This window comes from Capra hircus, chromosome 17 (genome assembly GCF_001704415.2).
Source record: "Capra hircus breed San Clemente chromosome 17, ASM170441v1, whole genome shotgun sequence".
Classification (NCBI taxonomy): domain Eukaryota; kingdom Metazoa; phylum Chordata; class Mammalia; order Artiodactyla; family Bovidae; genus Capra; species Capra hircus.
In genome coordinates, this window is record NC_030824.1 from 17,896,924 (window position 1) to 17,923,342 (window position 26,419).

Consider the following 26,419-nt stretch of genomic DNA (forward strand, 5'->3'; position numbering starts at 1 on the left):
AGCCGGGGGTAGCCAGGAGCCCTCGCCACCTCCCCCGGGGAGCGGGGGTCGCGGGCGCCTCCCCCGGGTGGGCGGAGAGGCTGCCGGCGCTGCTCCGCGGCGGCGGCGCCCGGAGGCCGCACTGGCGGCGGCCGCGGCGGCGCTGCTCCCCCTGCTTGGTGCAGCTGCCGCCCGGCGCTTGCGCACTGGGCCCTGGGCGCGCGGCGGCACCAGGCTTTGTGTGTGTGTGTATGTGTGCGAGTGTGTGTGTGTGTGTGTGTCCGTGTGTGAGTGAGTGAGCGGGCGGGCGGGCGCGAGTGTGGCCGCCGCGGAGCGCGAGCAGGACCCGGCGGGCGCGCTCCCCCAGCCTCTCTCTCCCCGCCAGAACCATGTCGGGCAGGTCGGTTCGAGCCGAGACCAGGAGCCGGGCCAAAGATGATATCAAGAGGGTCATGGCGGCTATCGAGAAAGTGCGCAAATGGTAAGCGGAGGCGCCGGCTCGTTCGCTCGCCGGCTCGGCGCCGCGGCCGCCCCGAACCCCGAAACCAGATACAAAAAGCCAGCGGGGCGCAGCGCCCCGGGCCGCCCGCGGGCCCGGGAGTTGGAGAGGGCGGGCGGCGCGCGAGCCGGGTCACCTGCGCGCGGCGGGGGCCGCGGCCGCTGCCCAGGTGCGCTCGCGCCTGTCGCCCACCTGGCGCGGCGGCGGCAGCCTGGAGGCGACAGGCGCCCCGGGCCGGGCGGTGGAGCAGCGGGCAGTCCCCGGCGCGGCGCTTGGCTCCCGGGAGGGGGGCTCGGGGCCGGCCCCAGAAGCCATTTCGTTTTGTGCAAGTCACATGAAAGCGGCTTCCCGCGCGCCGGGGCCGCGATGCCGGCGGCGGAGGGGAGAGCGCGAGCTCCATTGTGCAAGCACCGAGCGGGCCGCCGCCGTCTCCGTCTCCTCCCCGCGCGCCCCGGGCGGCGCAGCGCCGGCCCCCGCGCCCTTGCCCGCGCCGGGCCTCCCTCTCTCCCTCCCTCCCCGGCTGGCTCGCTCGCTCGCTCCCCGCCTCCCAGGCTCGGCGCCCTCGAGTCTGCGGAGTTTGTAGAGCGCGAGCCGTTTAAATTTAGCGCTTTGGGCTGCCTGGAGCGAGGGCTCTTGGCGACGAAGAAAGATGGGGGCGAGCGCGAGGAGGAAACGCTGGCTGCGGCCGCGGGGCCCGGGGCTCCTGGCGCCCCCCACCCCCCTTCCCGCCCAGCTCTGCCGGGACGCGGGCTCGGGGGCTCGGGCGAGCGAACGTTTGGGGCCAGACCCCGGTCCTGGGCCGCGTGTGCTGCTCCAAACCCGGTGGTTCGTGTTTGTTTTGCGGAGAGAGCTGTTGTTTTTGTTCTCTGCGCGGGGGGCGAGGGGGACTCGAGTGTCGGGCCGTGCGGGTTTCTCCGGCTCAGGTTAGATTCCGTCCGGCGTGGCCTGGTTGTAATTAATACGACTGAACGTTTCCCCGGCCTCGTCCGGGTCTGTCTCGGAATCGGCCCGAGGGCCAGGCCCGAGACGCCAGCCGATCGTCAGGTTGGGGCAGACTTGTTGAAAACTCCCGGCTCCCGGATTTCAACTTTATTATTTTTTTCCCACGGCCTCACCAGGGTCAGGGAGGGAGAAGAGCCGCCGCGACGTTCGAGTGTCAGTGCCCGCGGGCTCATTCTGACCCTTTATTTAAAGCCTGAAAACCCGGCAAGGCCCCGTGGCGGGCTCTGTTTATGTTTAGGGGTGTCATTTCTCAAGTAACGCCTGGGTCTCTCAAAACCACTGGGGGCGAGCCTCCAGTCTAGCCGTGTCACAAGTTAACTGTCCTTTCTGAGTCAAACCCAACAAAAAAGGCAAGAGGAAAATCAATAAAGTCCACGTGCTCCCGGGCCTCCTATGGAAAGGGCTGTCTGCAGATGGCCGGATGCCCAGCCGAGGGCTGGGTTTGGCTCCAATGGGACAAAGAATTTTCAGAACCGTGAGAAGGGGAGGCCTTCCAAAGTTGAGATCCAAGTCTTCCCTGCCGTGGGAGCTCCCCTGACGCGCAGGGCGCCGAGTGCCGGGACTGGAGCCATTTAAAAATGGCAGAAACAGCTGCAGGCCAAAACACACACAGGAAAACAAGCCCACCACCCCCTCTCCAGCGGGATTCTCAGAGGCAAGCTGGAGTTGTCCCCTGCCTGAGCGCCTAGGCAAAGAAAGAGCTGTTGTCTGGGCCTGAGTTCCTTCTGTTACCAGCCTAGAGGTGAGAAAGGGGTGGGGGCACACTGCCTTTCTGTGCTTTGGGAGGCCTGGTGGGGCCTTCTGCCCCAGGTTCCCAGCCTGGCAGAGGCTCCTGCACCCTGACAGCTGCTCCTGGAGGGCCCACCCGCCAGCTGCTCTGCTGGGAGGGCAGATGGAGCTGTGGGCTTTTCCACCCTGGGGGCCCCAGAGCAGCCAGCCTGGAAGCCTTCAGTGCTGCTGAGCAGGCTTTGGTTTGGGGAGGAGGGGAGGAGAACGTGTCTCCCTCCCTTTTTGTGTTTTGGGAAACTAGGAGTCAAGTACATTAAAGACCTCAGACTTTGGGATCTTATGACTGGACTTCCAGTTCACTTCCTTGCTGTGACTTTGGGCTAACCACATAACTTCTCTAACCATAACAGCAAAGGGTCCCTGTGTGCCTTCTCCCCTCCTGGAATAATACCTTGTCTCCAAAAGCACTTAATCCTTCACACGGGGAGGGGTGTGTGTGTGTGAATCTCTCAGCCATCTCCAACTCTTTGCGACCCCATGGACTATAGCCTTCCAGGCTCCTCTGTCCATGGAATTCTCCAGGCAAGAATGCTGGAGTGGGGAGCCATTTCCCTGGTCATTAAATGCTGCCTTTATTGTCAAGTAGAAGCTTGGTTTTGCTGATTTTTTTCCCCCTCCCGCCCATTCTAAGCAAAAGGGACTTTACCAATTTCATAGGTTTCCCCAGTACCAAGAAGCCAAATCCTACCCTCACTCTGCCTTTAGAATGTGTCTTCCAGTCAGCCCTTGTGGTTTGGGGTTGTTTATTAACTCTGTGGCCACCAACCGTGTCTGGGACGTCCTACTGGCTGGGACACTGGGTTGCCAGATTTAGCAAATAAAATTACAGACACCCAGTTAAATTTGAATTTCAGATAAACAACAAAATAATATTTTTAAGTAGTTTTTAATTTTTTTTTTTAGTGTAAGTGTGTCCCATGCACTGTTTGGGACATACTTATACTAAAAAATATTATTCATTGTTTATCTGAAATTAACTCAACATCCCGTTTCTCTCTTTTTTTAAAAAATTCAGAATGGAGGTGCCTAGCATACCACAGCCTGTAAGCCTAGGGTGGTGTTTCTCCTCAGTTCCAGTGACCCCTAAAAATCCCTCTTCTGCCAAGCCCTACCCTTCCCCTCCTCTGGAAAAAGCCCTGTGCTGCCCTGTACATAGCTACCGGCTATTTCTCCTCTCCTTTCTGTCTGATACCCCAGCGAGGCCAGCTGGTGGAGTGCAAGGCAGCCAGATCATGGCTGAAGGAAGAACAAAATGGTGGGCTTGTTTGGGGGGAAACTGGGGCAGGGTTAGGAGGCCCGGTGTGGAGAAGAGAGGGAAGTGGGAGTCACTGGGCAAGTGGTAAAACGCTTGAGCCTTGAAGTAGGCTTAGGCCCAGGGACCCCCTGGGACCGCGGTCTGAAGGGTCCCTCAGTGACTCGTGGAGCTGCAGAGAGGTTTGTTCCCTGAAACCTCCCACAGTCCCTGGGGGAGGAGGGTTTGACTGTGCCTAGACCCTCACCTCAGTACCTGCAGGGGCACCTCCTGCCAGGCACAGGGCAGGTCAAGTGGGCATGGGCCTAGTTAGGATGAAGCCAGCCATAGCCAGACCTTCTCTGGCATCAAGGACTAGCCCTGGGAAGTGGAGAGGAAGTGACGGCTTCAGAGCAGTCTTTGCGGGGGTCAGGTCTCCCTGGCTGGCCAGCATTCGGAGCTGACCCTGAGGCAACATTAGGAATTGGCCTTGGCCTGGAGGATCTAGGGAGAAGGGTGCTCGTAGTTAACACAGGAGCTTGTGCTGGGGTAGGGCGTTTGGGGCTCTCTTCCTCCAGCTGACTTCCTTTGTTCAGGAACCCAGCCTGGTGGGGAAGAGACAGGCACTTCAGCCTGGCTGGTTACAGGAGGGCTGTGGGCGTGCCCATCAAGGCCAGGTCGGGCTGCAGCCTGGAGGTTGTGAATCCAGACCTGTGCCTAGAGGTGGTGAGACTCAGGGGTCTGAGAGACCCAACAGCCCCATCTTGAGAGAGGCACTGCTCCGTGGGGCATGCGGGTCCCTCATGGCCATATTGTGTTTTTAAGAATGGCCAGCAATCTGGATTTGAATGTGGGGTTTGACTTGTTTGTTGGTTTTATTTTTCCAAGTCTGCCAATGGATTCCAATTTTTTAAAGTACCATATATATAGGCCAGACAAAATGTGCCTCTTGGCCGCTTGTCTGCCACCACAAATGTAAGGTGATGAGTACAACTTAATACACTCCTTGGGGGTTGAGGGGGCTGCGAGTTCTAGGGTGATGGCTTTGGAGGTGGTGGTAGGAACGCTTCGCTGCTCCTCTAGGTCTGTGTGTCGTATCCTAAGGCACTGCCGAGCCGCTGGCTTGATGACACACCCAACACTCCCTGGACGTGTCTACAAAGTACCGGGTTCTCACTCAACATCTTGCCCCTGAACTCCAGGGCCTGTCTCTCCCTGGGTGGCTGCTGGCTGGACTGCAGACTATGATCAGAATCTCAGTGCTCTTCCCTCTGACCCCTGGCCCCTCAGTGCCTACACCTAGAAATGGAACTGAAGAACAGTTTCTAATGCCTGGAGCGAGTTGGGAACTGGGGCCACCCGGCTGTGTTCCGCTCAGAACCTGTGGGGTCCATAACCTCCCTGCACCTGCAGCTTGCCACGTTCATCTCAGCTCACGTGTGGCCTGCGAAGCCCAGGTCTGGCACCCTTTATACCCTGAGAGGTGTCCTGTGTATTGCAAGTCAGTTACTTTTTTTTCTGTTTTAAACACAATCAAGCCTTGGATCTGCTGACCTACCGGGGCCTGGGCAGAGGAAACCAGCTTGTGAGGAGTGAGTGCCTGTGGCTCTTTGGGTGGGATTGGAGCCGATTGTGCCTCTTTTTCCAGCTTCTGTGGCTGATGAGCTCTGTGGAGTCATTTCTTAGTTTTTTTCACGGGAGACAGAATACCAGGGGTACAGCCCACGTCCAGCCGCCGTTCTGCTGTTGCACTAGCTGCGTGACCATGAACTGGTGCTATAACTTCTCTGGGCCTCCCGTTTCCTCATCTGTGAAGCAGGATGACAATAGTTCCCCTCTCATAGGCCTGTGTAAATAAAGCATTTGGCATGAAGTAAGCCCTCAGCACACAATGGCTATTGTGATGGCCGCTTTGTCTCCGAGGTTGTTTCTTGGAATGTCTCTGTCCCTTCCAGGCACCTTCTGATTATTCAGAATGGAGATGGGCACAGACTGGGGTTGTGGGTCATCCATCCTGCCTCCAGGAGGTAGGGGATAGGTGGATAGTGACTTAGGTACCTGCCTTTATTTAATTCTCTCAAGGCTAAAAGGGACAGGGATGGGGGCAGGGGAGCTAGTTCAGAAAGCAGCGTGGCAGGGAGGTGTGAACACTGGTGAGAACGACTCCAGCTCCCCCTACCTCAGTTTCTTTATCAAACAGGAAAGGTGACTGTTTACTGTCACCAGAGATTATGGGAAAATTAAAGCAAGTGCGTATAGTGCTTATCACACAGAAGGCAGTAGAAACGGTCACAGTAGAATTATTGTTGCTGTCGTTTAGTTGCCCAGTTGTGTCTAACTCTGCGACCTCATGGACTGCAGCAGGCCAGGCCTCCCCATCCCTCACCGTCTCCCAAAGTTTGCCCAAGTTCACGTCCATTGCATCGGTGAGGTCATCCAGCCATCTCATCCTTTGACACCCTCTTCTCCCTCTGCCCTCAGTCTTTCCCAGCATCAGAGCCATTTCCAGTGAGTCGGCTGTTTGCATCAGATGACCAAACCGAAATACTGGAGCTTCAGCTTCAGAATCAGTCCTTCCAATGAGTATTCAGAGTTGATCTCCCCTAAGACTGACTGGTGTGATCTCCTTGCAGTCCAAGGGACTTTCAGAAGTCTTCTGCATAGTAGAATATATGTTGAGAAAAGCCAGGCCCCAGGCAGTCCATTGGTTAGGACTCAGTGCTTCCACTGCAGGGGGTTATGGTTTGATTCCTGGTTGGGGAACTAAAAAAAAAAGCCAGGCCTTAGCTTCTTCCAGCAGAGGACTTTGGGAACCATGCGGGCACAGTTTGGGGCATGGAAGTGTCTGTGGTTTTGGTTAGCTGGACCCCCAGAAGTCCCGGTGGTGGGTTGGTGCCAGCTGGTGGGAATGTGTCCCTTTAGCTCGTGAGGTTTACTTTCCCATGGAGGGGAGGACCCAAGGCCGAGGTCTTGGCGGAGAGGCTGGACAAGGTGCCTGCAGCCGCTCGTAATTCTCAGCTCTGGTGCACCCGCTGAGGTCTCCTGGCTGCCACGCTACCTGCAGCAGGTGTGTGTCTGGCCCCGACATCGTCTCATGGGGCCCTTGAGTCAGCTGGTTTCCTTAGCGTGACCTCCCACGTCTCTGAGACGGCAGAGTCCGGTGCTGGGAGTGTGGACTCCAGAGCCCCAGCAACCTGGTTGGAATCCCAGCCTTTCTTCTGGGGGAACCTTCCCTGAGCCTCTGTTTCCTCAGGCACATGGTCTCTGGTTGTCATACCGGTGCTAGGGGCAGGAAGCTACAGGACCTGACTTACAGGCTGCGAGAGGTCAGGACTGAACTTGGGAGGCTGGGGTGATAACTAGAGGAGGAAGATGATGCTTGGAGCCGAGAGGTGGGAGGAGAGAGTGGTCATTATCAGCATTACCTTTGGTGAAAACTAGTCACCCGCTTTCCTTCCCACGGCTTGTGGTTTACTTCTCGCTGTCAGCTTGCCTTTGACAGCCGTGCCCCAGGCGTTAAGGATGCAGCTGAGGGTGGGTCAGGGGCAGCGGTGTGGACGTTCCTGAACTCAAGCGCGTCTCTGAGTGTAGGGTCTCGGAGCAACCTCCCACCTGGCTCCTGCCCTCCGCCCGGCCTGTGCTTCCTGTCGCCACCCCTGATTATCAGCATCTGGGGGCTGAGGCCACTGAGCATCCAGGTTTGCCCCCGTGCTCTGTTCCCCTTGGCTGATCTAACTGGCACTTACCCAGAAGAGCCTGGGATGGTTACTCATGCTGTCTGCTCTTGCCTCCCTTCCCAGGGCCTCAGAGGACTTGCCAAGAGGGTGGGGCGAGCCCCTGGATGCCCTTGGTGAAGACCCTCCCACCCCTACCCTACCCCCACTGGAGGAAATGCCCTGTTGGTCTGATGGTCTCTCTGCTGCCCAGAGGGCTTGGGTGGCCCAGTTCCCTGGTTCCATGGGGGTGAAAGCTGGAGGAACCTGGGGCCCGATTCCCTTCATCCAGAGGAATCATCCCAGTGGCAGTGACCTGTCCCCACTCCCATCTTACCAAGCACTTCTACCCAAATACAAGAAAGCTGTCCACATGCTTTGTCTCCCATAATTCTTGTGGCCACCTGGAGAGGTTGACAACCCCATGTGGTCCAAAAGATGGGGAAACTGAGGCTCTGGTGAAGTGATTTGCCCTGGGCGGCGGGGGGCGGGGTGGGGAGATCCCAGCCAGTGCTGGGATTCAAACCCGTGTCTGTGTGATCCAGAGACGTTCTCTCAGCCCCACCTGGGGCAGTCACTGTGTCACAGCTGCTCCAAGGGCGTGTGGCCCACGCCGCCCCCCACCAGCGTGAGCAGGGGTCCACCCCCGAAGCCCCCTGGCCCATGCCCCCCCGCCACCAGCGTGAGCAGGGGTCCACCCCCGAAGCCCCCTGGCCCATGCCCCCCCGCCACCAGCGTGAGCAGGGGTCCACCCCAGAAGCCCCTGGTAACAGGTTCTTCCTTGTCCTCTGCAGGGAGAAGAAGTGGGTAACTGTGGGCGACACATCCCTGCGAATCTACAAGTGGGTCCCCGTGACGGAGCCAAAGGTTGACGATGTGAGTATGGGGGCTGGTCCCCTGGAGTGGGGCTGCCCATCCACGCTTCCCACTATGGCGACGGGACTGGCTGTCCACTGCCGCCTTCCATGTGGGGACCCGGGGGCAGAGCACTTGGAAAGCAGAAGGATCCAGCTTGGGGCTGGAGAGGTGCTGGATCTACCCCTCACCCTAGTCTACCCTTCCCCCATAGTCCAGCCCTAGTTTGATGACACCACCCTTATGGCAGAAAGTGAAGAGGAGCTAAAAAGCCTCTTGATGCATGTGAAAGAGGAGAGTGAAAAAGTTGGCTTAAAGCTCAACATTCAGAAAACGAAGATCATGGCATCTGGTCCCATCACGTCATGGGAAATAGATGGGGAAACAGTGGAAACAGTGTCAGACTTTATTTTTTGGGCTCCAAAATCACTGCAGATGGTGACTGCAGCCGTGAAATAAAAAGACGCTTACTCCTTGGAAGAAAAGTTATGACCAACCTAGATAGCGTATTGAAAAGCAGAGACATTACTTTGCCAACAAAGGTCCATCTAGTCAAGGCTATGGTTTTTCCTGTGGTCATGTATGGATGTGAGAGTTGGACTGTGAAGAAAGCTGAGCGCCGAAGAATTGATGCTTTTGAACTGTGGTGTTGGAGAAGACTCTTGAGAGTCCCTTGGACTGCAAGGAGATCCAACCAGTCCATTCTGAAGGAGATCAGCCCTGGGATTTCTTTGGAAGGAATGATGATAAAGCTGAAAGTCCAGTACTTTGGTTACCTCATGCGAAGAGTTGACTCATTGGAAAAGACTCTGATGCTGGGAGGGATTGGGGGCAGGAGGAGAAGGGGACGACAGAGGATGAGATGGCTGGATGGCATCACTGACTTGATGGACGTGAGTCTGAGTGAACTCCGAGAGTTGGTGATGGACAGGGAGGCCTGGCGTGCTGCGATTCATGGGGTCGCAAAGAGTCGGACACGACTGAGCGACTGAAGACTGAACTGAGGTGGGGAGTGTCCCCTGCAAGTCGCCTCTTCCGACAAGAGCCCCACGATTTGCTCCACACTTTAGTGCCAAAGTGTCCCCTCTCTTAGACTGAGCACCATGGTTTTGGGGTGGGCATGGTGGTACCTGCAGACAGGCAGGCCCTCTGCCGTCATTGTAGGGCCATTCCTGGCCCCTGACCATCTGTCAGACATTACTTTGTGGAGTTGAACTCTGTATCCGCCCTGTACAAGGGAAGACGAGTTCAGAGAGACAAAGCCATTTCCCCAGAGTCAAACAGCAACTGTCAGATCTGTCTGACTTCAAAGCACATATTCTCTACTCTTGGAGAGCCTTCTGGGGGTTGGAGCTGCTGGTGAAGAGTGACCCCAGAGAGTGGTGCAGAGAAGCCTGGGCTGTTAAAGGGAGGGTTCCAGGTGGAGCAGTGACTATGACCACTAGGGGGAGCCCTGGTGTCTGTGCCTAATCTTCAATTCAGTCCAATTGCTCAGTTGTGTCCGACTCTTGGCGACCCCATGGACTGCAGCATGCCAAGCTTCCCTGTCCATCACCAACTCCCAAAGCCTACTCAAATTCATGTCCATCGTGTCAGTGATGCCATCCAACCATCTCATTCTCTGTCATCCCCTTTTCCCACCTTCATTCTTTCCCAGCATCAGGGTCTTTTCCAGTGAGTCGGTTCTTTGCATCAGGTGGCCAAAGTATGATAGTTTCAGCTTCAGCACCAGTCCTTCCAATGAATATTCAGGACTGATTTCCTTTAGGATTGACTGCTTAGATCTCCTTACAGTCCAAGGGACTCTCAAGAATCTTCTCCAACACTGCAGTTCAAAAGCATCAATTCTTTGGCGCTCAGCTTTCTTTATGGTCCAGCTCTCACATCCATACATGACTGCTGGAAAAACCATAGCTCTGACTAGATAGACCTTTGTTGCCAAAATAATGTCTCTGCTTTTTAATATGCTGTCCTAATCTTAGGGATTGATGGCTGGCAGCTACCCCATGTCACAGATAGTTTTGCAGCTCTGTGGCTCCCAGGCTAGTTACCCTCAAAGACCCCCAGGTCAGCTACTACCATTTCCAGTCAAAATCCAAAACGGTTCCACCAACAAGCCTCCCCGTGAGCTGTTCCTTCTGCCTGGAGTGCCATGCCTACTCGTGCAAGGGTGGTTCACACTGACCTACGTGCTTCCAGTCGTGACAGTATGCATGATTGGTAGGTTACTAGGGGCCATAAGTAGGGGCAGGGAATTCCCTGGCGGTCCAGTGGTTAGGACTCAGTGCTTCCGCTACCGAGGACACAGGTTCTGTCCTTTGGTCGGGACACTAAGATCCCACATGCCACGTGGCTTGGCCAAAAAAAAAAAAAAAACAGGCAGGGCAAAGCCTCACTCCGCCATTTCCAGTGACCTACCCCACAAGTCTGCGGTCTCCAGGCAGGGCTGAGGCGCCGTTCTTGACCCTTTGATCACGTGTTAGCCCCTAGGTGAGTCGACACTGGGCTGAGATGGCGGTGGCGTGTCGTCCCCTCTGGTCCTGGCCTGGTTCATGGAGCCACCAGGGCTGCTTTACCCCAGAGGCACCAACACAAACCATCACGGCCTTTGGTGTGGGCCATTCCGGAGGGAGAGCAGAGTGGGGCCAGCCTCCTGGAAGGCAGCTTCTGGCTTCTGCCCGTGTCTGCGCCTTGCACATCGTTAGGTGTTGTATAAACGCCGGTTGCATTTGAGAAGATGTGGTCTCTGCTCTCAAGGAATTTATAATCTCGTTGGGGGAAGATAATTATAGAATAGCATGAAACAGACATCAGGGAAGCGCCAAATGGATTGTGATCAAGGAGAAAACGTAATCGATGGGGTGTCGGGAAGGACAGGGCAGCCCAGGGCTAGAGAGACCTCTAGCTGTGGAGTTGGACAGGCTAGCCTCAATTAACCTGTGATTCCAGACAGGTGACCCCACCTTGCTGGGTCTTAGTCCCCTCTTTTGTGCACTGGAGCATTACTATCTGGCTCCTGGGGTTTTCTGCAACAGAGCAAAGGCAGTATATCATATGGGAAGAACTTAGCTCAGCATGGCTGTGCAGACGGCGCTTAGATGCTAATTCGCTGTCATTTCTGAGCTGAGATGTACAATATTCCTGCCCACTCCCTTTCAGGCAGTGGGTCCCACGCCTGGCTGAGCACTTGATCCCCTGGGAGTCTCGACAAAATGCAGGTTCCCAGGTGCCACTCCAGACAGCTGAATCTGCATCTCTGATGGTGGTGGCTGGGAATCTGCATTGGAAAAGGACAGCTTTTCATGTTTTTAAATGCCCGTTAATGGCATGGTTACATCATTTTTTTTCTTCAGAATTTTCTTGAAATTTTTATTCTCTTAAATAGGTAAAACATGTTACAAAATTCAAATGTTACTTATAAACCCTTTAAAAAAAAAACTATGACGATTTACCTGCATAAAATTCACACTTTTAAATTGTGCCAGCCAGTGTTGGTATGTTCACGGTGCTGCAACCATCATCACCGTAATTCCAGAATGTTTTCATTACCCCATAAAGAATAAAGAAAACTCATACTCTCCTGAAGATCCTGGAGTCAACTATCTGTTTCTGTACATTTCCATATTCTTTAAATGTTACTTTATTTTTTAATAGCCTTATCTTTTTTAAAAAATATATTTTTTATTTATTCGGCTGTATTGGGTTTTAGTTGCAGCATGTGGGATCTAGTTCATTAACCAGGGCTTGAACCCTGGCCCACCAACCTGGGAGCTCAGAATCCCAGCCATTGGACCACCAGGGAAGTCCCCAGTATTATCTTTTTGTAAATCTGCATCCCATCCCGATGAGTACCTCTGACCCCACCCAGCTCTCTTCCTTGGAGACAAACAGTGTTCATTGATCCTTCCAGGGAGCGTGTGCACGCACACACACACACCCGCACACACACACGTTCCTTTATGCTCTTCCTTTACTGCCAATGGCAGCATCCTGTTCACGTGTTCTGCGTCTTTTATACATCTCGGGGATACCAAAGTATTTTAATATGTGGATATCTCTGCGGATCTTTCTGCGTTTGTATGGAAGAGCTTCCCTGGCGTCTGTAATTGGTGTATACCCTTGCATTGAATGAATGTACTGTACTTTGTTTAACAAGTCTTTTTCCAATGGATGCAGTTAGGTTGTTTCCAACACACTCCCACATGGAACTTCCCTGGTGGTCCAGGGGCTAAGACTCCATGCTTCCAATGCAAGGGACCCAGGTTCAGTCCCTGGTCAGGGAACTAGATCCCACATGCTCCAACTAAAGATCCTGCATGCCATAACTAAGACCTGGTGCAGCCAAATAAATAAGTTAAAAAAAAATGGAACCACATGTAAGAGCATCCCCTTCACCCCTGCTTCCTCCCTGGGCTTTCCCTCCTCACCTGGTCTCCAGAGTCGGGTCAGAAGTCAGCTGACTGTTTTTAAGGACGGCAGTGTCTGGGGCCTGAAGATAGTTGAAATGCATGAGCTGGCTTTTCCATCCCTCACCTGGCATTCCTGTACCAGCTTCGGGCTGAGTAATCACAGCCTTTTCACCAGGGGAAATTCCCACCAGCCAGGGTGTTTGCAGGCCTGTGGGGTAGCCCCTACAAGCAAGGTGGCGTTACCCCCAGCATCGCCAGCCCACCCCCAGAAACTTCCCCTCCACAGGGCTCCTTGATCCCAAAGCAAGGAGACCCCCTCATGGGACATGTTCAAAGCCAGGCCAGTGGAGCCCTCCAGAGACTTGGGGGCTCCAAGATGAGTCCTCAGAATAAAATATTCATCCCATTCCCCAGGGTCTTACTTGTGCGTGCACGAATGCACAGTTCAGTGACTCGGTTTCTGCATCACTTTTCTCCTCCAGAAAAACAAGAACAAGAAGAAGGGCAAAGACGAGAAGTGTGGCTCAGAGGTGACCACCCCGGAGAACAGCTCCTCCCCGGGAATGATGGACATGCATGGTGAGCTTCCCGCGGCCGTCGGCCGGGCCCGTCTCCTACCCGGAGCGCTGGGCTGTGTTTTTGTTTTGCCAGCAGGTTTGTTCACATTCCAGGCCAGGGGTAGGAGGGCTGGGCAGGCTCGGCAGGACCGGGAGGCCTCTGTGCCAAGGAGGAGGCTCATCGGAGGAGAAGAAGCTGCTTTTCCCAGAGCAATGAGCCAAGAATCATAAAATGAGTCAGAGTGGGTCTTCCTGGTGGTCCAAGAACACCACGCTCCCGGTGTAGGGGGCCCAGGTTCAATCCCCGGTCAGGGAGCTCGATCCCACATGCCACAACTAAGACCTGGTGCAGCTAAATAAGTAAATATTTAAAAAAACTGAGCCAGAAACATTAAATAAGACCTCCTTCTCACCCAGTGACACAAACCTCGCAGGAGATGTTCTGTGAGTCCCATGTGCCAAGGAAGTTTTTTGGAGTAACTATCTCTTTTTCTCCTGGGCCTGGTGTATCATATAAATGACTCTTGTTTCCCATTTCCTATTTTGCTTGGGCTACTGGGAAGCTCTCACTGGATTTCTGACTTCACATGAATCATTCTGGGACCTTGGACCTGCCCTTCTACATTGATGGCTTAATTTCCTTTGCTGTCATATTTCAAAAGTTGTAACCAGTGTCCCATTGATCAGATCCAGGCTGGAGACATGCTTTGGTCCAGCGGTCCCCAGGGTTTTTGGCACCAGGGACTGGTTTCGTGGAAGACAGTTTTTCCACAGACCAGGGGGAGGTCAAGCAATGGGGAGTGGTTGTAAATACAGAATGAAGCTTTGTTCATTCGTCTGCCCCTCCTCCCCTGCTGTGCGGCCACAGACGGGTATCCGTTCATGGCCCGGGGGTTGGGGACCCATGCTTTAACCAGTCTGTAAGTGTTTTGACACTGCTGGTAATTTTTTTTTTCTTTCAACCTTTTTATCTGAGAGGAAAGGCACAAATCATAAGTGTATGGCTCCATGAAATGTTCACAAACTACGCACCCTTTTGTAACTGGCCCAAATCAAGACAGAAGGTTGGGACTTCCCTGGTGGCCCAGTGGCTAAGACTCTGTGTGCCCAGTGTAAGGGACCCAGGTTCGATCCCCAGTCAGGGAACTAGATCCCATATGCTACAACTATAAGATCTAAGGAGATCTGAGTGCCATAACAAAAACCAAGCACAGCTAAATAAATATGATTTTTTTTTTTTTAAAAGAAGGTTCCTGGCAATCCACAGGGTGTCCGTTCCTGGCTGTCCCCACCCCATCAAGGCGAACCACCACCTGACCTCTAACGGCAGAGATTTGAACTGGAAGTGGCTAAAAAATTGAGTTTCTGCTATTTATAAACAACCAGAGATCTGCTTTTCTCCCTTCCTCTGAGGAGTCGGATCTGCCGGTCCTTGGGCGTGTGGATCCTTGAGGCCACAGCCCGTTGGAGCAGAAGCAGCCGTCCCTGCGGGGAGGGCCAGCCCCACAAGGCCTACCAGGCTTACCTCCTGTTTTGTCCTGTGCCTGCCCTCCTGGTCTCAGAGCTCCCAGTGCTTGCCATTCTCTGTCTCGATCCCAGTTTCTCTGTCTTTTGTCCTTCTGACCATCCGCGTTTTCTTTTTGCACAGCGTAGTGGTATTAGATAAATCAACAAATAAGTCAGAAGGGAACATTGGCTGGATCTAGTTCCTAACCCTCCGGGCCCAGGGCTGTCTTAACTGGGGGAAGGGAGGCCAGCAGACTTCCCCATTTACACAAACTGGCTAGTCTGGAAAACAGTCACAAGGGCAAGGATTCCTGCTGGTTGCCAAACTGGCCTCAGAAAAAAGCACAGGGGGGTGTTTGCTGACGGTTAACGTGACAAGAAAGTGACACACACAACACACACCCATACCTCAACTGGCCATACAGTCATAATCAAGATGCATTTCATTTTCAAAAACAGCTTTTGGGGGACTTCCCTGGTGGTCCAGTGGCTAAGACTCTGCACTCCCAAAGCAGGAGACCCAGATTCGATCCCTGGTCAGGGAACTAAATCTCATATGACACAAGACCCGGCACAGCCAAATAAATATGAAAAAACAAAGAAATAGGTATTTGAGTTGGGGCCCCTGACTCCCTGGGGCTGGTCAGCATCCCTACTCTCTGGGTACCGAGGAGAGCCCTGGCCTGGCTTGGTTTCATTTCATTCATAGAATTACAGGTGAGAACCTTTAGAGCAGAGAGCTGGATTCTAATGTGTCTCTGCTAGGATCGCCCCTAGATGATCATGAGCTAGTTATTGAACATGTAGCCTTGGGTTTTTCTGTTTTTAACCTGTCACACAGGGATGGTAATACCTACTTCACAAGGTCGTTATGAGTATTAAATAAGAGAGTCCCTCAAAGGCCTGGGTATGTCAGTAGCTAACATTTAAGAAGCCATCACATTGTGCCAGGCAAGCATCTTGCTAAGCCCGTTTGAGGCATCACCTCATTCAGTCCTGGTAGTGAGCTCCTGTTGTACAGAAACCAAGGCTGAAGAAGGTGAAGGAACTTGCCTAGAGTTAGGAAGCTCATCAGTGTCAGTGCTGGGATCTGAGGTCCTTTGGAGAATTCAAGTTTATGTCCACTAGCCCAGACTTAACTCCCCAGAAAAATCCAGAATGCCGAGCAACCCAGGTCCCTGACTCAGGAACCATGCTCACTTTCCATTTTAGTACCTGTGCAGCCAAGAAAGACCCAAGTCTGACCACAGGTCGTGGAAGTCTGAAAGCTCAGGGAAAGTTGTGGGCCTGGTTAGAATTATTTGGAATGCTCCAGGCAGATGGATGGACCTGGGAGGAAGTGAGGGGACAGAGCTTCTGCATCCAGCTGTTTATAAGTCTCCAGGATCCACCTGGGGTCAGCCCGAGCATCAGGGTCATGCCGTTACCAGGTTACCAGGCTAGGTTCAGGGCAGCTGACTCGTTAAACATGAGTGCTTACTGTCCTTAATCAGCATGACCCCATGCAGGCACCCACAGGTTGTGCCTTTGAGTTCTGTGTTTCTCGCGCACGCTCCCGTATATATATCTTGGCGTAGAGAGGAACTTTAGATTTTTCTCGAAAGATAAACCAGGGGGAGTTTACATCTTTTTCTTTTTTTTTAAGTCCCAGAATTCACAAGAGGATGCTTTTGTGTAATGAGTGCCCCAGAGTACACTTAAAATAAGGTGCGATTTACCAAGTCAGGGCTGCAGGGCTGCCTGGGGCAGCCTCGCCAGGTGGAAGCAGAGGAAAGGCTCGGGGTTGGGGGCTGGGCAGGCCAGCATGAGCGAGGGCTCTGCTGCTGAGACTCAGTTTCCCCACCTGGGGGGTTTCTGAGATTAAACAAGGTGACTGTAGATGCCCTGGCCTGGTGCTCAGCATGTAGTCGGTGCCCCGGACGTGTTGATGTGCTTGCTTCTCCTCTCTCCTCTCCCTCTCTCTTTCTCTGTGTCTCTGTTTCTCTCTCTCTCTTATTTTTACAAAAATGGCTTTGGTCCCAGGTGCACAGCATGGCCCAGAAAAGCAGGGTAAAGCTGTAGTAATATTTTTGAAATGATCGTGTGGGTATCTGTAGGTTAAAATGACTCTCTGATCGCTTCTCGGCCTGTTGGCTAAAACGAAGTGTGGTATCTGTTCTTATCAGGTTACTATCTCTATCCGAGGACAGTGTAGTGCATGGATCTTTGGAGGAAGGCACTGGGCTAGCAGCTTGCGCTGTCCACTGCACACATCAGCCTGGCATTGCAGTACCTCCAGGAACGGTGCTCCCCCTTGGGGAGTAACTCAGTGTGAAAAGACAGATTGTAGCGAATTCCCTAGCAGACCAGTGACTAGGACTCTGAGCTTTCACTGCCGAGGGCCCAGGTTCAAACCCTGGTCAGGGAACTAAGATCCCACAAGCTGTGTGGTGCAGCAAAATGAAGAAAGAAAAGAAAGGAAAATGACTCTTTGTGCCCAAGAGAGGGGTCCAGGGCAAGCAGGTATGTACCCCCAGGACCCCCAGCTCCACCCCTACTGCCCTTTTTGCCCAGTGAACTTTCTTCCCCTTTTCCTTTTTAATATGAAAAAAATGTCATAATAGAGAACAGTAGAGAGAATTGTTTGATGAAATCCACATGCCCACCCACCTAGATTTTCATAATATGATGCCGCATTTGCCTCACCTATTTTTTAAATGTGTTAGGTTTTTTTTTTAATTGAAATACAATTTTCAAATTCAAAATTGCACAGCTCTTGAGTATAAAATTGAGGGAATTGTGACAATTGCATGCAGCCCGTGCTAGATTTTAAAGTACATTTCCCCCACACCATGATACTTAAGTCTGTACCTAAACACTTCAGCATGTGTCAGTGATAAATGACATTTCTATCTACCCACTGTACCATTATCACTCCTAACAAAATTAATTCCTTACTTTGAAACTCCAGACTGTATTCAATTCCCCAGTTGTCCCCAAATGTCTCTCGGAGCTGGTGCATTCAAAACAGGACCCAGATAAATCCCACACGACATGTTTAGTTGTTAGGTCTCTTAATAATCTGTAATACGACAGTGATCTTTCCCGTTTCTCTTTTTTAAAAAATACTGATTGATTGATTTGGCTGTATCAGTTGCATCATTCAGGATCTTTCAGTACAGCAGGGGCGCTTAGTTGCTCCGAGCCATGTGGGGACTTCTCTAACCAGGGATTGAACCCGATCCCCTACATTGCAAGGCAAATTCTTAACCACTGGACCCCCAGGGAAGTACCCTCTTTCTTTTTTTTTTTAATGGCATTGACTTGGTGAGCCTGGGACTCCTGTCCTGTGAAATATCCACTTTCTGTTGTGAACTTGTTTCTCTTTCTGTCTCCCCCTTTAATTTTGTATCAAGTGCAGTTGGTCCAGGGCTGGATCAGATCCCCTGAAACAGTTTGGCGATGCTGCCTCCTGGGACCACACTCCAGCCTCTGCATAGCTTCAGAGCCAGGCCCACGAGATACCTGGTTTCTTCACCCAGAACGAGACTCTCATGACCCCCCACCCCTCTTTTCTCAGCAGCTGCAGCATTTCACACTGTGATTCTGTTCCTCGCCATGCAGATGATAACAGCAACCAGAGCTCCATCGCAGACGCCTCCCCCATCAAACAGGAGAACAGCAGCAACTCCAGCCCTGCTCCCGAGCCCAACTCAGCTGCGCCCGGCGATGGCACCGACACCAAGGTGGACGAGGCCCAGGCCGATGGGAAGGAGCTCCCTGGGGCCGAAGGTACGTGCCCTTGAGGGTGGGGCTCAAGAGAGACCTCTCTATAGCCAGCTTTCAGCCAGGCAGCTGGAAGGGACTTTAAGGAGGTCCTGCCAAGTGCTGGCCCCCAGAAGGTAACGGTAGAGAAAGGTAATGCCTAGAGCTCATATTCTTGTTGTTTTGAAGCTGTCTTGTCTGACTCTTTTCGACCCCATGGGCTGTAGCCCACTAGGCTCCTCTGTCCATGGGATTTCCCAGTCAAGAATACTGGAGTGGGTTGCCATTTCCTTCTCCAAGGGATCTTCCCAACCCAGGGATTGAACCTGCATTGGCAGGCAGATTCTTTACCACCGAGCCACTAGGGAAGCCCTATACATTTGTATAGGTTTGTTTGTTTTGAGATTTCTGGGTTCTCTGTGTTTATTTCTTTATTTTGGGGGCCATGCTGCATGGCTTGTGGAATCTTAGTTCCCCAACCGGGGGTCAAACCCATCCCCACTGTGTCAGAAACATGGAGTCTCAACCACTGGACCACCAGGGAAGTCCCTAGGTTCTCTTTAAATGAAAAATTTCCAATATACAGAAAAAATGAAAGAATAGTGTAATACTTTCCTGTATACCCACCAGTTGAATTCGTCAATTGTTGATATTTAATGTTTGGGGTCTTTTGTTTTTTGTTGGAGGCTGTTGTTGTTTGAGGTTTTTTGTTTTGTTTTGTTTTTGCTTTGCCTAAAAGTATTTTTTTCTGGGGCCATTTGATGTAAAGTTGTAGACTTTATGACGTCTTATCTCTAAACACTTCACTGTGCCTCTTTTAAAAATAAGGACATTCCCTTACATAATCACAGTGACCATTATTGCACCTCAGAAAATGAACAGTACTTCCCGATTGTCTAATACTGAGGTGTGTTTTGGAGCATGTTGATGGATGGTGCATGGGCCGTGAGAGAAGGGGCTTAAGAGTGACTCCTGGTGCCTGGAGAAACAGCCTTGCCGTCATCTGTGATGGGAGAGAGGTGGAGGGGCAGGGCTGGTGGGTCTAGGGTGCCGGCAGATGCCCGAGCACAGTCTGGGGTTCCAGGAACAGGCCCGGGGTGATGTGATCTTACCCCGTAGGGCAAGGCTGTTGGCTTTTCGGTGCTTGGGGAGGGCGTGCATCTCCTGGGGAGAAGGCCGTCCTGTGCTGGAGAGCTCCTTCACATCTGGTTCCAGTCTCTTCCACACACTTCACTCGTTAGCCCCGTGAGAGGCTCCCTACTTATCCCGAGTGACAGGCAGGGCCCAGTCCCACTCCAGACTCCCAAGAGCTCATGGGCAAGGCAGGCATTGAAGCTGAGAATTACAGTCCACAGAGGTGGCAGGCAGACTAGATCCAGTGTGTGCAGGGGTGGCCCCAAAGCCCAGTGCTGTTTTTATCTTTAATTGGAACTTGATGGCAAAATTTAAAAATTGAGCAATCTCACTTAAAATAAGATCGATCTCCAGCTTCTCTTGAAAAGAGAAGCCTGCATTCCCATAGAGCTGCAACCAGCTAGAGCAGAGATGTGGCTGCCTCTCCAGGGAGGGCCCAGAGGGCCTGCATACTCCAATTACCACACTCCTCACCACTCCCTATGTCTCCCCACCACCGAGGCCAAAGGCAATTGTGTTTTACCCTGTGATCACTGCTTGTTTTTCTTGTTATTGATTTAAAAAGAAAGTTAATATGTTTCTTGAACCTTTTTTTCTACCAAGAGTAGAGAGTCTGGGGGGAAATGCGCATGTCTTTGAGGAAGAAGAGAATATTCCTTTAGATTTTCTGTGCAAAGGTTATCTGAGTCTGAATTAAATAGCCCACCTAACTCATTCTGGCACTGCCTGGAACATAAGGGGTCTTGACTTTGTGGTCAGATACAATAGGGAAATAGAGACTGGGGCCCTCTGGGAAGCCTCCCTGGAGGAGGTGCTGTCTGACTTGGGCTTAAAGGATGAGCAGAGATAGGAGGGAACCAAGCAATCCAGGCAGAAGGGACCACAGGGCAGTACCTGGGGAGGTCAGGGGAATGTGCCCATGTGCCAGGAGGATCTGAATTAGGAAGCAGATTAAGGTGCCCTAACAGACCACCACTGCTGGGTCTGTTGTGGGGCCTTCTAGAGGTAGTCTGTACCTAGAAGCATCTATGTGAGATGATTACCTCCCGTTTTAGAACACTCTCACTTAACAGTCACCATGGAGATAGTTCCACGTTAAGACATACGGGTCTTTCTTATTCTCTTTACCAGCTTATCATTCAGAGCTGTGACTGTACCATGATGTATTTAAATAGTCTCCGTGTTGGTGGGTTATTTGAGTTGTTTCTTTCTGCTGCACCGATGGTGCTGAAAGGCGTCTTGTACTCACGTCCCTCGGCATCTTTGCTCAGATGTGAATGAGTCTGGAGGATGCGGCCCTGGAGGGGGCTATGGGGGCAAAGGGCAGTGGGCATTTACAGTGTAGTGGTCTCCCCCTTTTCCACCCGTGCCATGGGCAGAATGGCTTCCCCTGGAGCAGGGCCTTTCCGCCTGGGCTCTGTAGAGTTGTGGGGCCAGGTGATTCTTTGCTGTGGGGGTGTCCTGTGCATGGTGGAGTACTGAGAAACATCCCAGTCACTAGATGCCAGTAGCATCCTCCCCCATTTTAGTGACACCAAAAATGTTTCCAGGTGGGGCAGATGTCCCCTAGGGGAACGGGGGAAAAAACACCACCACCCGTTGAGAACTCCATCCCAGCGACTTTGGTGCAGCCTTCTCCTGTGTACAGCAGTCTCCTCCCCACGGGGCCGCTGCCCGGACCTGGGGAGAGGTGCTGGGACGGGGCCATGAATGCAGGACGGGCTGGTCACATCTGGGCCAACCCGTGCTGGCTGTGTGGCCTCAGGCCGGCAGCATGACCTCCTGCGCACCTTCCTGTTTCCTCAAGACAAATAAAAGTTGCCTGTCGCTTCAGGTCACTGGGAAAGGAGGCTTCAGGTCCCTGGGAAAGGAGGTGGAGCTTGCGGGGTGGGCGGGGCAGAGGGAGGGCGGAGCGATGAGGGGCAGGGCCGGTGTGGCCATATCCCGGCTTTCTGGGCCTGCCCTCGGTTTTCCTGCGTTTGGGGTCTGCGTCTCCTTTCCCAGCGCTCGGCTGCAGGAATTCTGTCGGGTCCACGCTTTCATGGCTGCTGTGTTTGGACCCTGTCACTCCTACCTGCTGCCTCAGGTCCACGGGAACCACACTGGCGTCCCTTCCCGGCCAGGCCAGGCCTCTGGGCCGGCGCAGTTGCCCAGCTTTGCCCAGGGGACACACCCCTGGGGGCCAGGCCCACCTACACACTGTCAGGGGCCTTCCCCAGGTGGGGGTCCACTTCCTGCAGGACAGAGCAGGTTGGTCGCCAGCTGTTGACCTTGCTTTGAACTTGTTTACTGCTAAGTGAGTTCAGGGAATGACATAATGTCCAAAGTCCCTGGACTAAATTTAGGCCCTTGGAAAATAATTTCCCCTGGGTGAGTTCCAGTGCCTTGGGCTGAGAGAACCAGGGCGCAGCAGTGGGGCCTGCCTGGAATGCTCAGCCAGCTCCAAGGTCAGTTCCCGCTGTGCTCTTGGGCCAGGCAAGGGGTCAGCGTGACTCCATGGACCCACTCTGTGGGTGGCTCACCACCTTCATGATTTCTAAGCCTGTGTCTGGGCCCCCACCTCCCTCTCCTCTCTGCAAAGCCCACCATGTAGGGCAGAAAGGGCTCTGTTGCAACTTCCCTCCTGGTCCAGTGGCTAAAACTCTGTGCTCCCAGTGCAGGGGGCTGGGGTTTGATCCCTGCTCAGAGAACTAGATCCCACATGCCACAGCTAAGACCTACACCAGCCAAAAAAATAAGTGCTTCTTTTTTTTAAAAAAGAGGTCCGTAGTCAAGAGAGAAGGAGGATAATAGTAACTGCAAAGGTTTGTTAAAGCAAACTTATAATATGAACTAGAATATAAGGTTAACATGGATTTTTCTTTTATTTAAATTGAGGTGAAATTCCCATAGCATGCAAGGCACCATTTTAAAGCGAGCAATTCAGTACCATTTAGCACATTCATCATGTTGTACAGTCACCACCTCTGTCTAGTTCCAAACTGTTCTCATCACTCTAACAGGAAACCCTGTACCCTTCAGCTGTCATTTCCCATTCCTCTATCCCTGGCCTCCACCAATCTGTGTTTTCTGTCTCTGTGGATTTGTCTTTCCTGGTCCTTTCACAGAAATGGAGTCATGTACTCTGTGTCTTTTGTTGACTGACATGTCACTCAGCATCATGGTTTCACGGTTCATGCACATAGTAGCCTGGGTCAGTGCTTCGGTCCTTTTCGTGGCTGAATAATACTCCGCTGTGTGGGTGGACCACATTGTGCTTATCTGCGTATCTGTTAATGGACATCTGGGCCACCGTGAGTGATGCTCCTGTGATTATTTGTCTGCAAACATCAGTTTGAAGGCTTGTTTTCAGTTCCTGTGGGGCTATAGCTAGAAGTAGAATCGCTGGGTCATATAGGAATTGTGTGTTTTTGAGGAACTGCTGTTAACATGGTCTTTAAAGGTAAAACTGGAAATACCGAAGAAATGTCAGGTTTATGGGGAGTTTGGTTTCCTGCCCTCGATGATCCCTCATTTACTCCCACATGGGATTATTTTGCCGCTTGGGTCCTTTTTCCATCTTTCCATTTAATCTTCACAGCAGCTCAACAGGACAGCTGTTGTTGTCAACCTCAACTTTATGGAGGGTGGTAGGGTCTGACACAGGGAGCCCGGCTTCATAGGAACAAGCGGCAGAGGCAGCATTAGAAACCAGGTCTGGGACTTCCCTGCTGGTCCGGTGGCTAAGACTCCATGCTCCCAATGCTGGGTGCCCCGGGTTCTATTCCTGGTCAGGGAACTAGACCCCGCATGCCGCTACTAAAGATCTTGTGCACTGCAACCCCGACCTGGCGCAGCCAAATAAAATATATAAATATTAAATAAATAATTTTAAAAACCCTGTCTGTGGCTAGACCCTGTGTCCCCCCAACCCAGACACCAGGTGGTAGGAAGAGCCCAGGGGCCCCAGTGTGGGGGACCCCATGACCCTCCTGATGGCGTTAGGAGAACCCATCTCAGACTGTGGCAGGGTGTCGGGTCTCCTGGTACTGCCCTGAGCACTCAGGGCTGCTGGTTTGGGGGGAGCAGCCGGTTTGGGGGAGCAGAGTCTGTGTTAACGGCACCTTCACTGGGAGGGAGGTACTAGGGCTCAGCCTCTGTGGAAGGAGGGCTGCAGCTCCTTCCTGCCGCCCTGCTCCCCATCCCTCTGTGCTCTGCCGGGCTCAAGCTCTGGTATATTGCCTGCTTCTCCCCGCCCCTTCCTCTTAATTGCTTGCTTGCTTTAAAAATTAAGCCTGGGGACTTTCCTGGTGGTTCAGTGGTTAAGACTCTGCATTTCCAATGCAAGGGGTGCAGGTTCAATCCCCAGTCAGGGAGCTAAGATCCCACGGGCTGCACAGCATGGCCAAAAAAGAGAGAGAGAAAGAGAAACTTAGACCTGGGAAATTTTTTCCCTCTGTTGTGCTTCTATCTCAGAAACCCCAGAACGTAAAACATTCTTGAATATTTGAGTGTGTTTCTTTTCTTTTTTTTTTTTTTTAACAAATCAGGGTGACATATGTTGTTGGCATCTTGAATGCAAGCAGAGCAGGGCCCTGGGCGGGATGCGGCTGCTCCTTCCGTGCGCTCTGTGCCTAAGATAAGCTTCAGGTGCAACGGCTGCTCCCTCTTTCCAAAGCCACACCACCTCCCACAGCCTGCTAACCTGTACCTTCCTTCTGCTAATGGAACATGGTAGGGGGAGCAGGGAGACCGGTGCATGAGACAGAGCCCAAGTGACCAGCAAGACAGGGGTTCATTAAATGTAAGTGACGGCCTGACGGAATGCTGTGCAGCCATTTTGTAGGCACTCGTATTTATAGAATTTTTAAAGATGTGCAGAATTCTTCCCAAATATTGTGAGATCCCTATTTGGGGAGAATGCAGAACTAGAAGTGCATGTAGGGAGAAACATCTGGAAAAATAGGGCTAGATCCCCTAAAATGTTAGTGGCATGGCAGCCGTGGGTGACATGAGGTAGTTGCTGATTTCATCCCCCTCCCTGTATTTTTTGGTTCTTACAATGGCAATCAGAAAAATATGCATATTACTAAGAGAAATGTTTACAAAGGGGCAGTTCCCTCTGTGAATTCCCCCCGCACTCCCTAATGGAAGGAGGGAGGGGCCTGCAGCCATGATGGTTGGAGCATGCTGTGTCCACTAGAGGGCACCAGATGCACGCAGCATAAAGCCTGTAGCGTCCTTTACCTGGCTTCTCCTGGCACTTGGCAGGTAATAGATATGCAAGGGAAAGGGTCAGAGTCCCCAGTGCCCGAGTGTGGCCTGGCTGCTTAAAATGACATCCTTAAAAAATAAGAGGCTTCCCAAGCCCCCCAGCTCCTTGCAGTCCTGACAGACCGCCTGGCCTCCCAACTTACCCAGTTCCAGGTATTTTTAGTAAGTGGTTCATCTGGCTCCGTATCGCCCGTGTCTGAAAACAGCTTCTGTCGTCTTGCCTTTCCCTCAGATGCTTCCGACGAGCAGAATTCACAGTCTTCAATGGAAAACTCGATGAACAGTTCAGAGCAAGTCGATCGGCAGCCGTCTGGAGATGCGGGCCTGGCTGCAGAGACATCCACAATCTCTCAGGTACCTCGATCGAGGTCTCAGAGGGGCAGCCAGCTCGGCCAGGAGCCTGCTGGGGTGTCGGGGGTACGTTGAAAGGTGTCTTCTTGTTTTTGTTTTCTCGTTTGCTCTCTAGATGATTGGAACTGTCTGGTATTCATTGAGCAGGACCCATGAGCGTCCTGTAGCTGGTCTGGTCACTGGTCCCACAGTAGAGGAGACACACAGCACCCCCTTGGGGTCAGTCCTGTATCCCAGCCTTAGCTTCATCACTTTGTTTATTCGGGTCCACAAAAGCACTGCCCAGTCTCAGTGACCCAAAGTCAACTTCCCTTAGAGCTGGGGAGACAGGTCTTCAGACTCTACATGCTAGACGAACCATCCTTTGGAGTCTTGGACCTGACCTCGCTCCCCACTACTTGGTCCCTTTCCAGGTTATCACTGTTTGCCGGAATCTAGTCTGAATCAGACAGTGCAGATGCAGGTGGCCTTGATGACGGGAGCAAACGTCCCTGGTTCGAATCCCAGCCCCTCCACTTGACACACACATGAGCCTCAGTGTCTCTTACTGGCACAGTAAGATCACAGGACTGTCCTGGGGCCAGAACATGGATGAGAGGAGAGAATATGGGCAGCACTCAACACAGAGCTGGGCACAGCAGCGGCCCCGGCGTTGCCTTGGCTTCTGTTGTGATTTTTTTTTTACTGTCCATCCTCTGTGCTCATCAAAGAGGTCTGAGGACTCAGGGGTATCAAAACTGCAGTTAATAAGACTACTTCCACTAGAGTATTTTCACACCTGGGGAGAAACCAAAAACAAGTAGCCGCAGAGAAAGGGGACTAGCTTGATCTGTAGGGAGCCTTCATCCAGGCCTTCCTCAAAGGGAAGAGACTCTCAGACCCTTACATCCTGGCACCCTTGGCTCTGCAACCCCCTGCCAGCTTACCCAAGACTCCTCCAGGGGCCCAAAGACAGGACAGTGTTGATGAAAGAAGTGTTTGCCGTGGCAGAAAACCGGCCAAAACCTGAGTGTCTCGAAAGGATTTAATAAATCCGGAGTGGCAGACGCACAGCCCGGTATGCAGCTGTTAAAGCACGTTGACCAGGTACAGATAGAGAATGAAGAAACATTCTCACAGTGTGAGCCACAGGGCCGGGCCTCCAGCGGAGCGTGAGCCCATTTGATTACAATACAGATCCAACCCTCAGATAGAATTGGCAAAAGCCAGGATGGCAGCTGGCCTCTCCTGGCCTCTCAAGATGCTGAGCCATACCCTGGGAGTGTCTGGTGCTCTCCACTGGCATCTGGAAAGTCCAGGGGTCTTCCATTCTGACATACCCCCACCTCCACTCCCATGTTCAGGGACCCACACCTGAAATGGGGACCCTTCCGCAGTTTTCACACTCACATAGACGT

General features: G+C 52.6%; 1 protein-coding gene across 2 annotated transcripts in view; it reads left to right on the forward strand.

Moving 5' to 3' along the window:
* The window catches only part of BCL7A (BCL tumor suppressor 7A), a 29,638-nt gene continuing 3,440 nt past the window's right edge, over positions 222-26,419 (forward strand). Inside the window, exons 1-5 of one of the 2 annotated variants that reach the window (XM_018061300.1) lie at positions 222-460; positions 8,008-8,089; positions 12,960-13,056; positions 18,144-18,311; positions 24,904-25,088. In XM_018061300.1, the coding sequence (XP_017916789.1) occupies positions 369-460; positions 8,008-8,089; positions 12,960-13,056; positions 18,144-18,311; positions 24,904-25,088 (624 nt within the window). In that variant the 5' untranslated portion in view covers positions 222-368. The remainder of the gene's footprint in view (positions 461-8,007; positions 8,090-12,959; positions 13,057-18,143; positions 18,312-24,903; positions 25,089-26,419) is intronic. The other variant, XM_018061301.1, reaches the window with a different exon arrangement.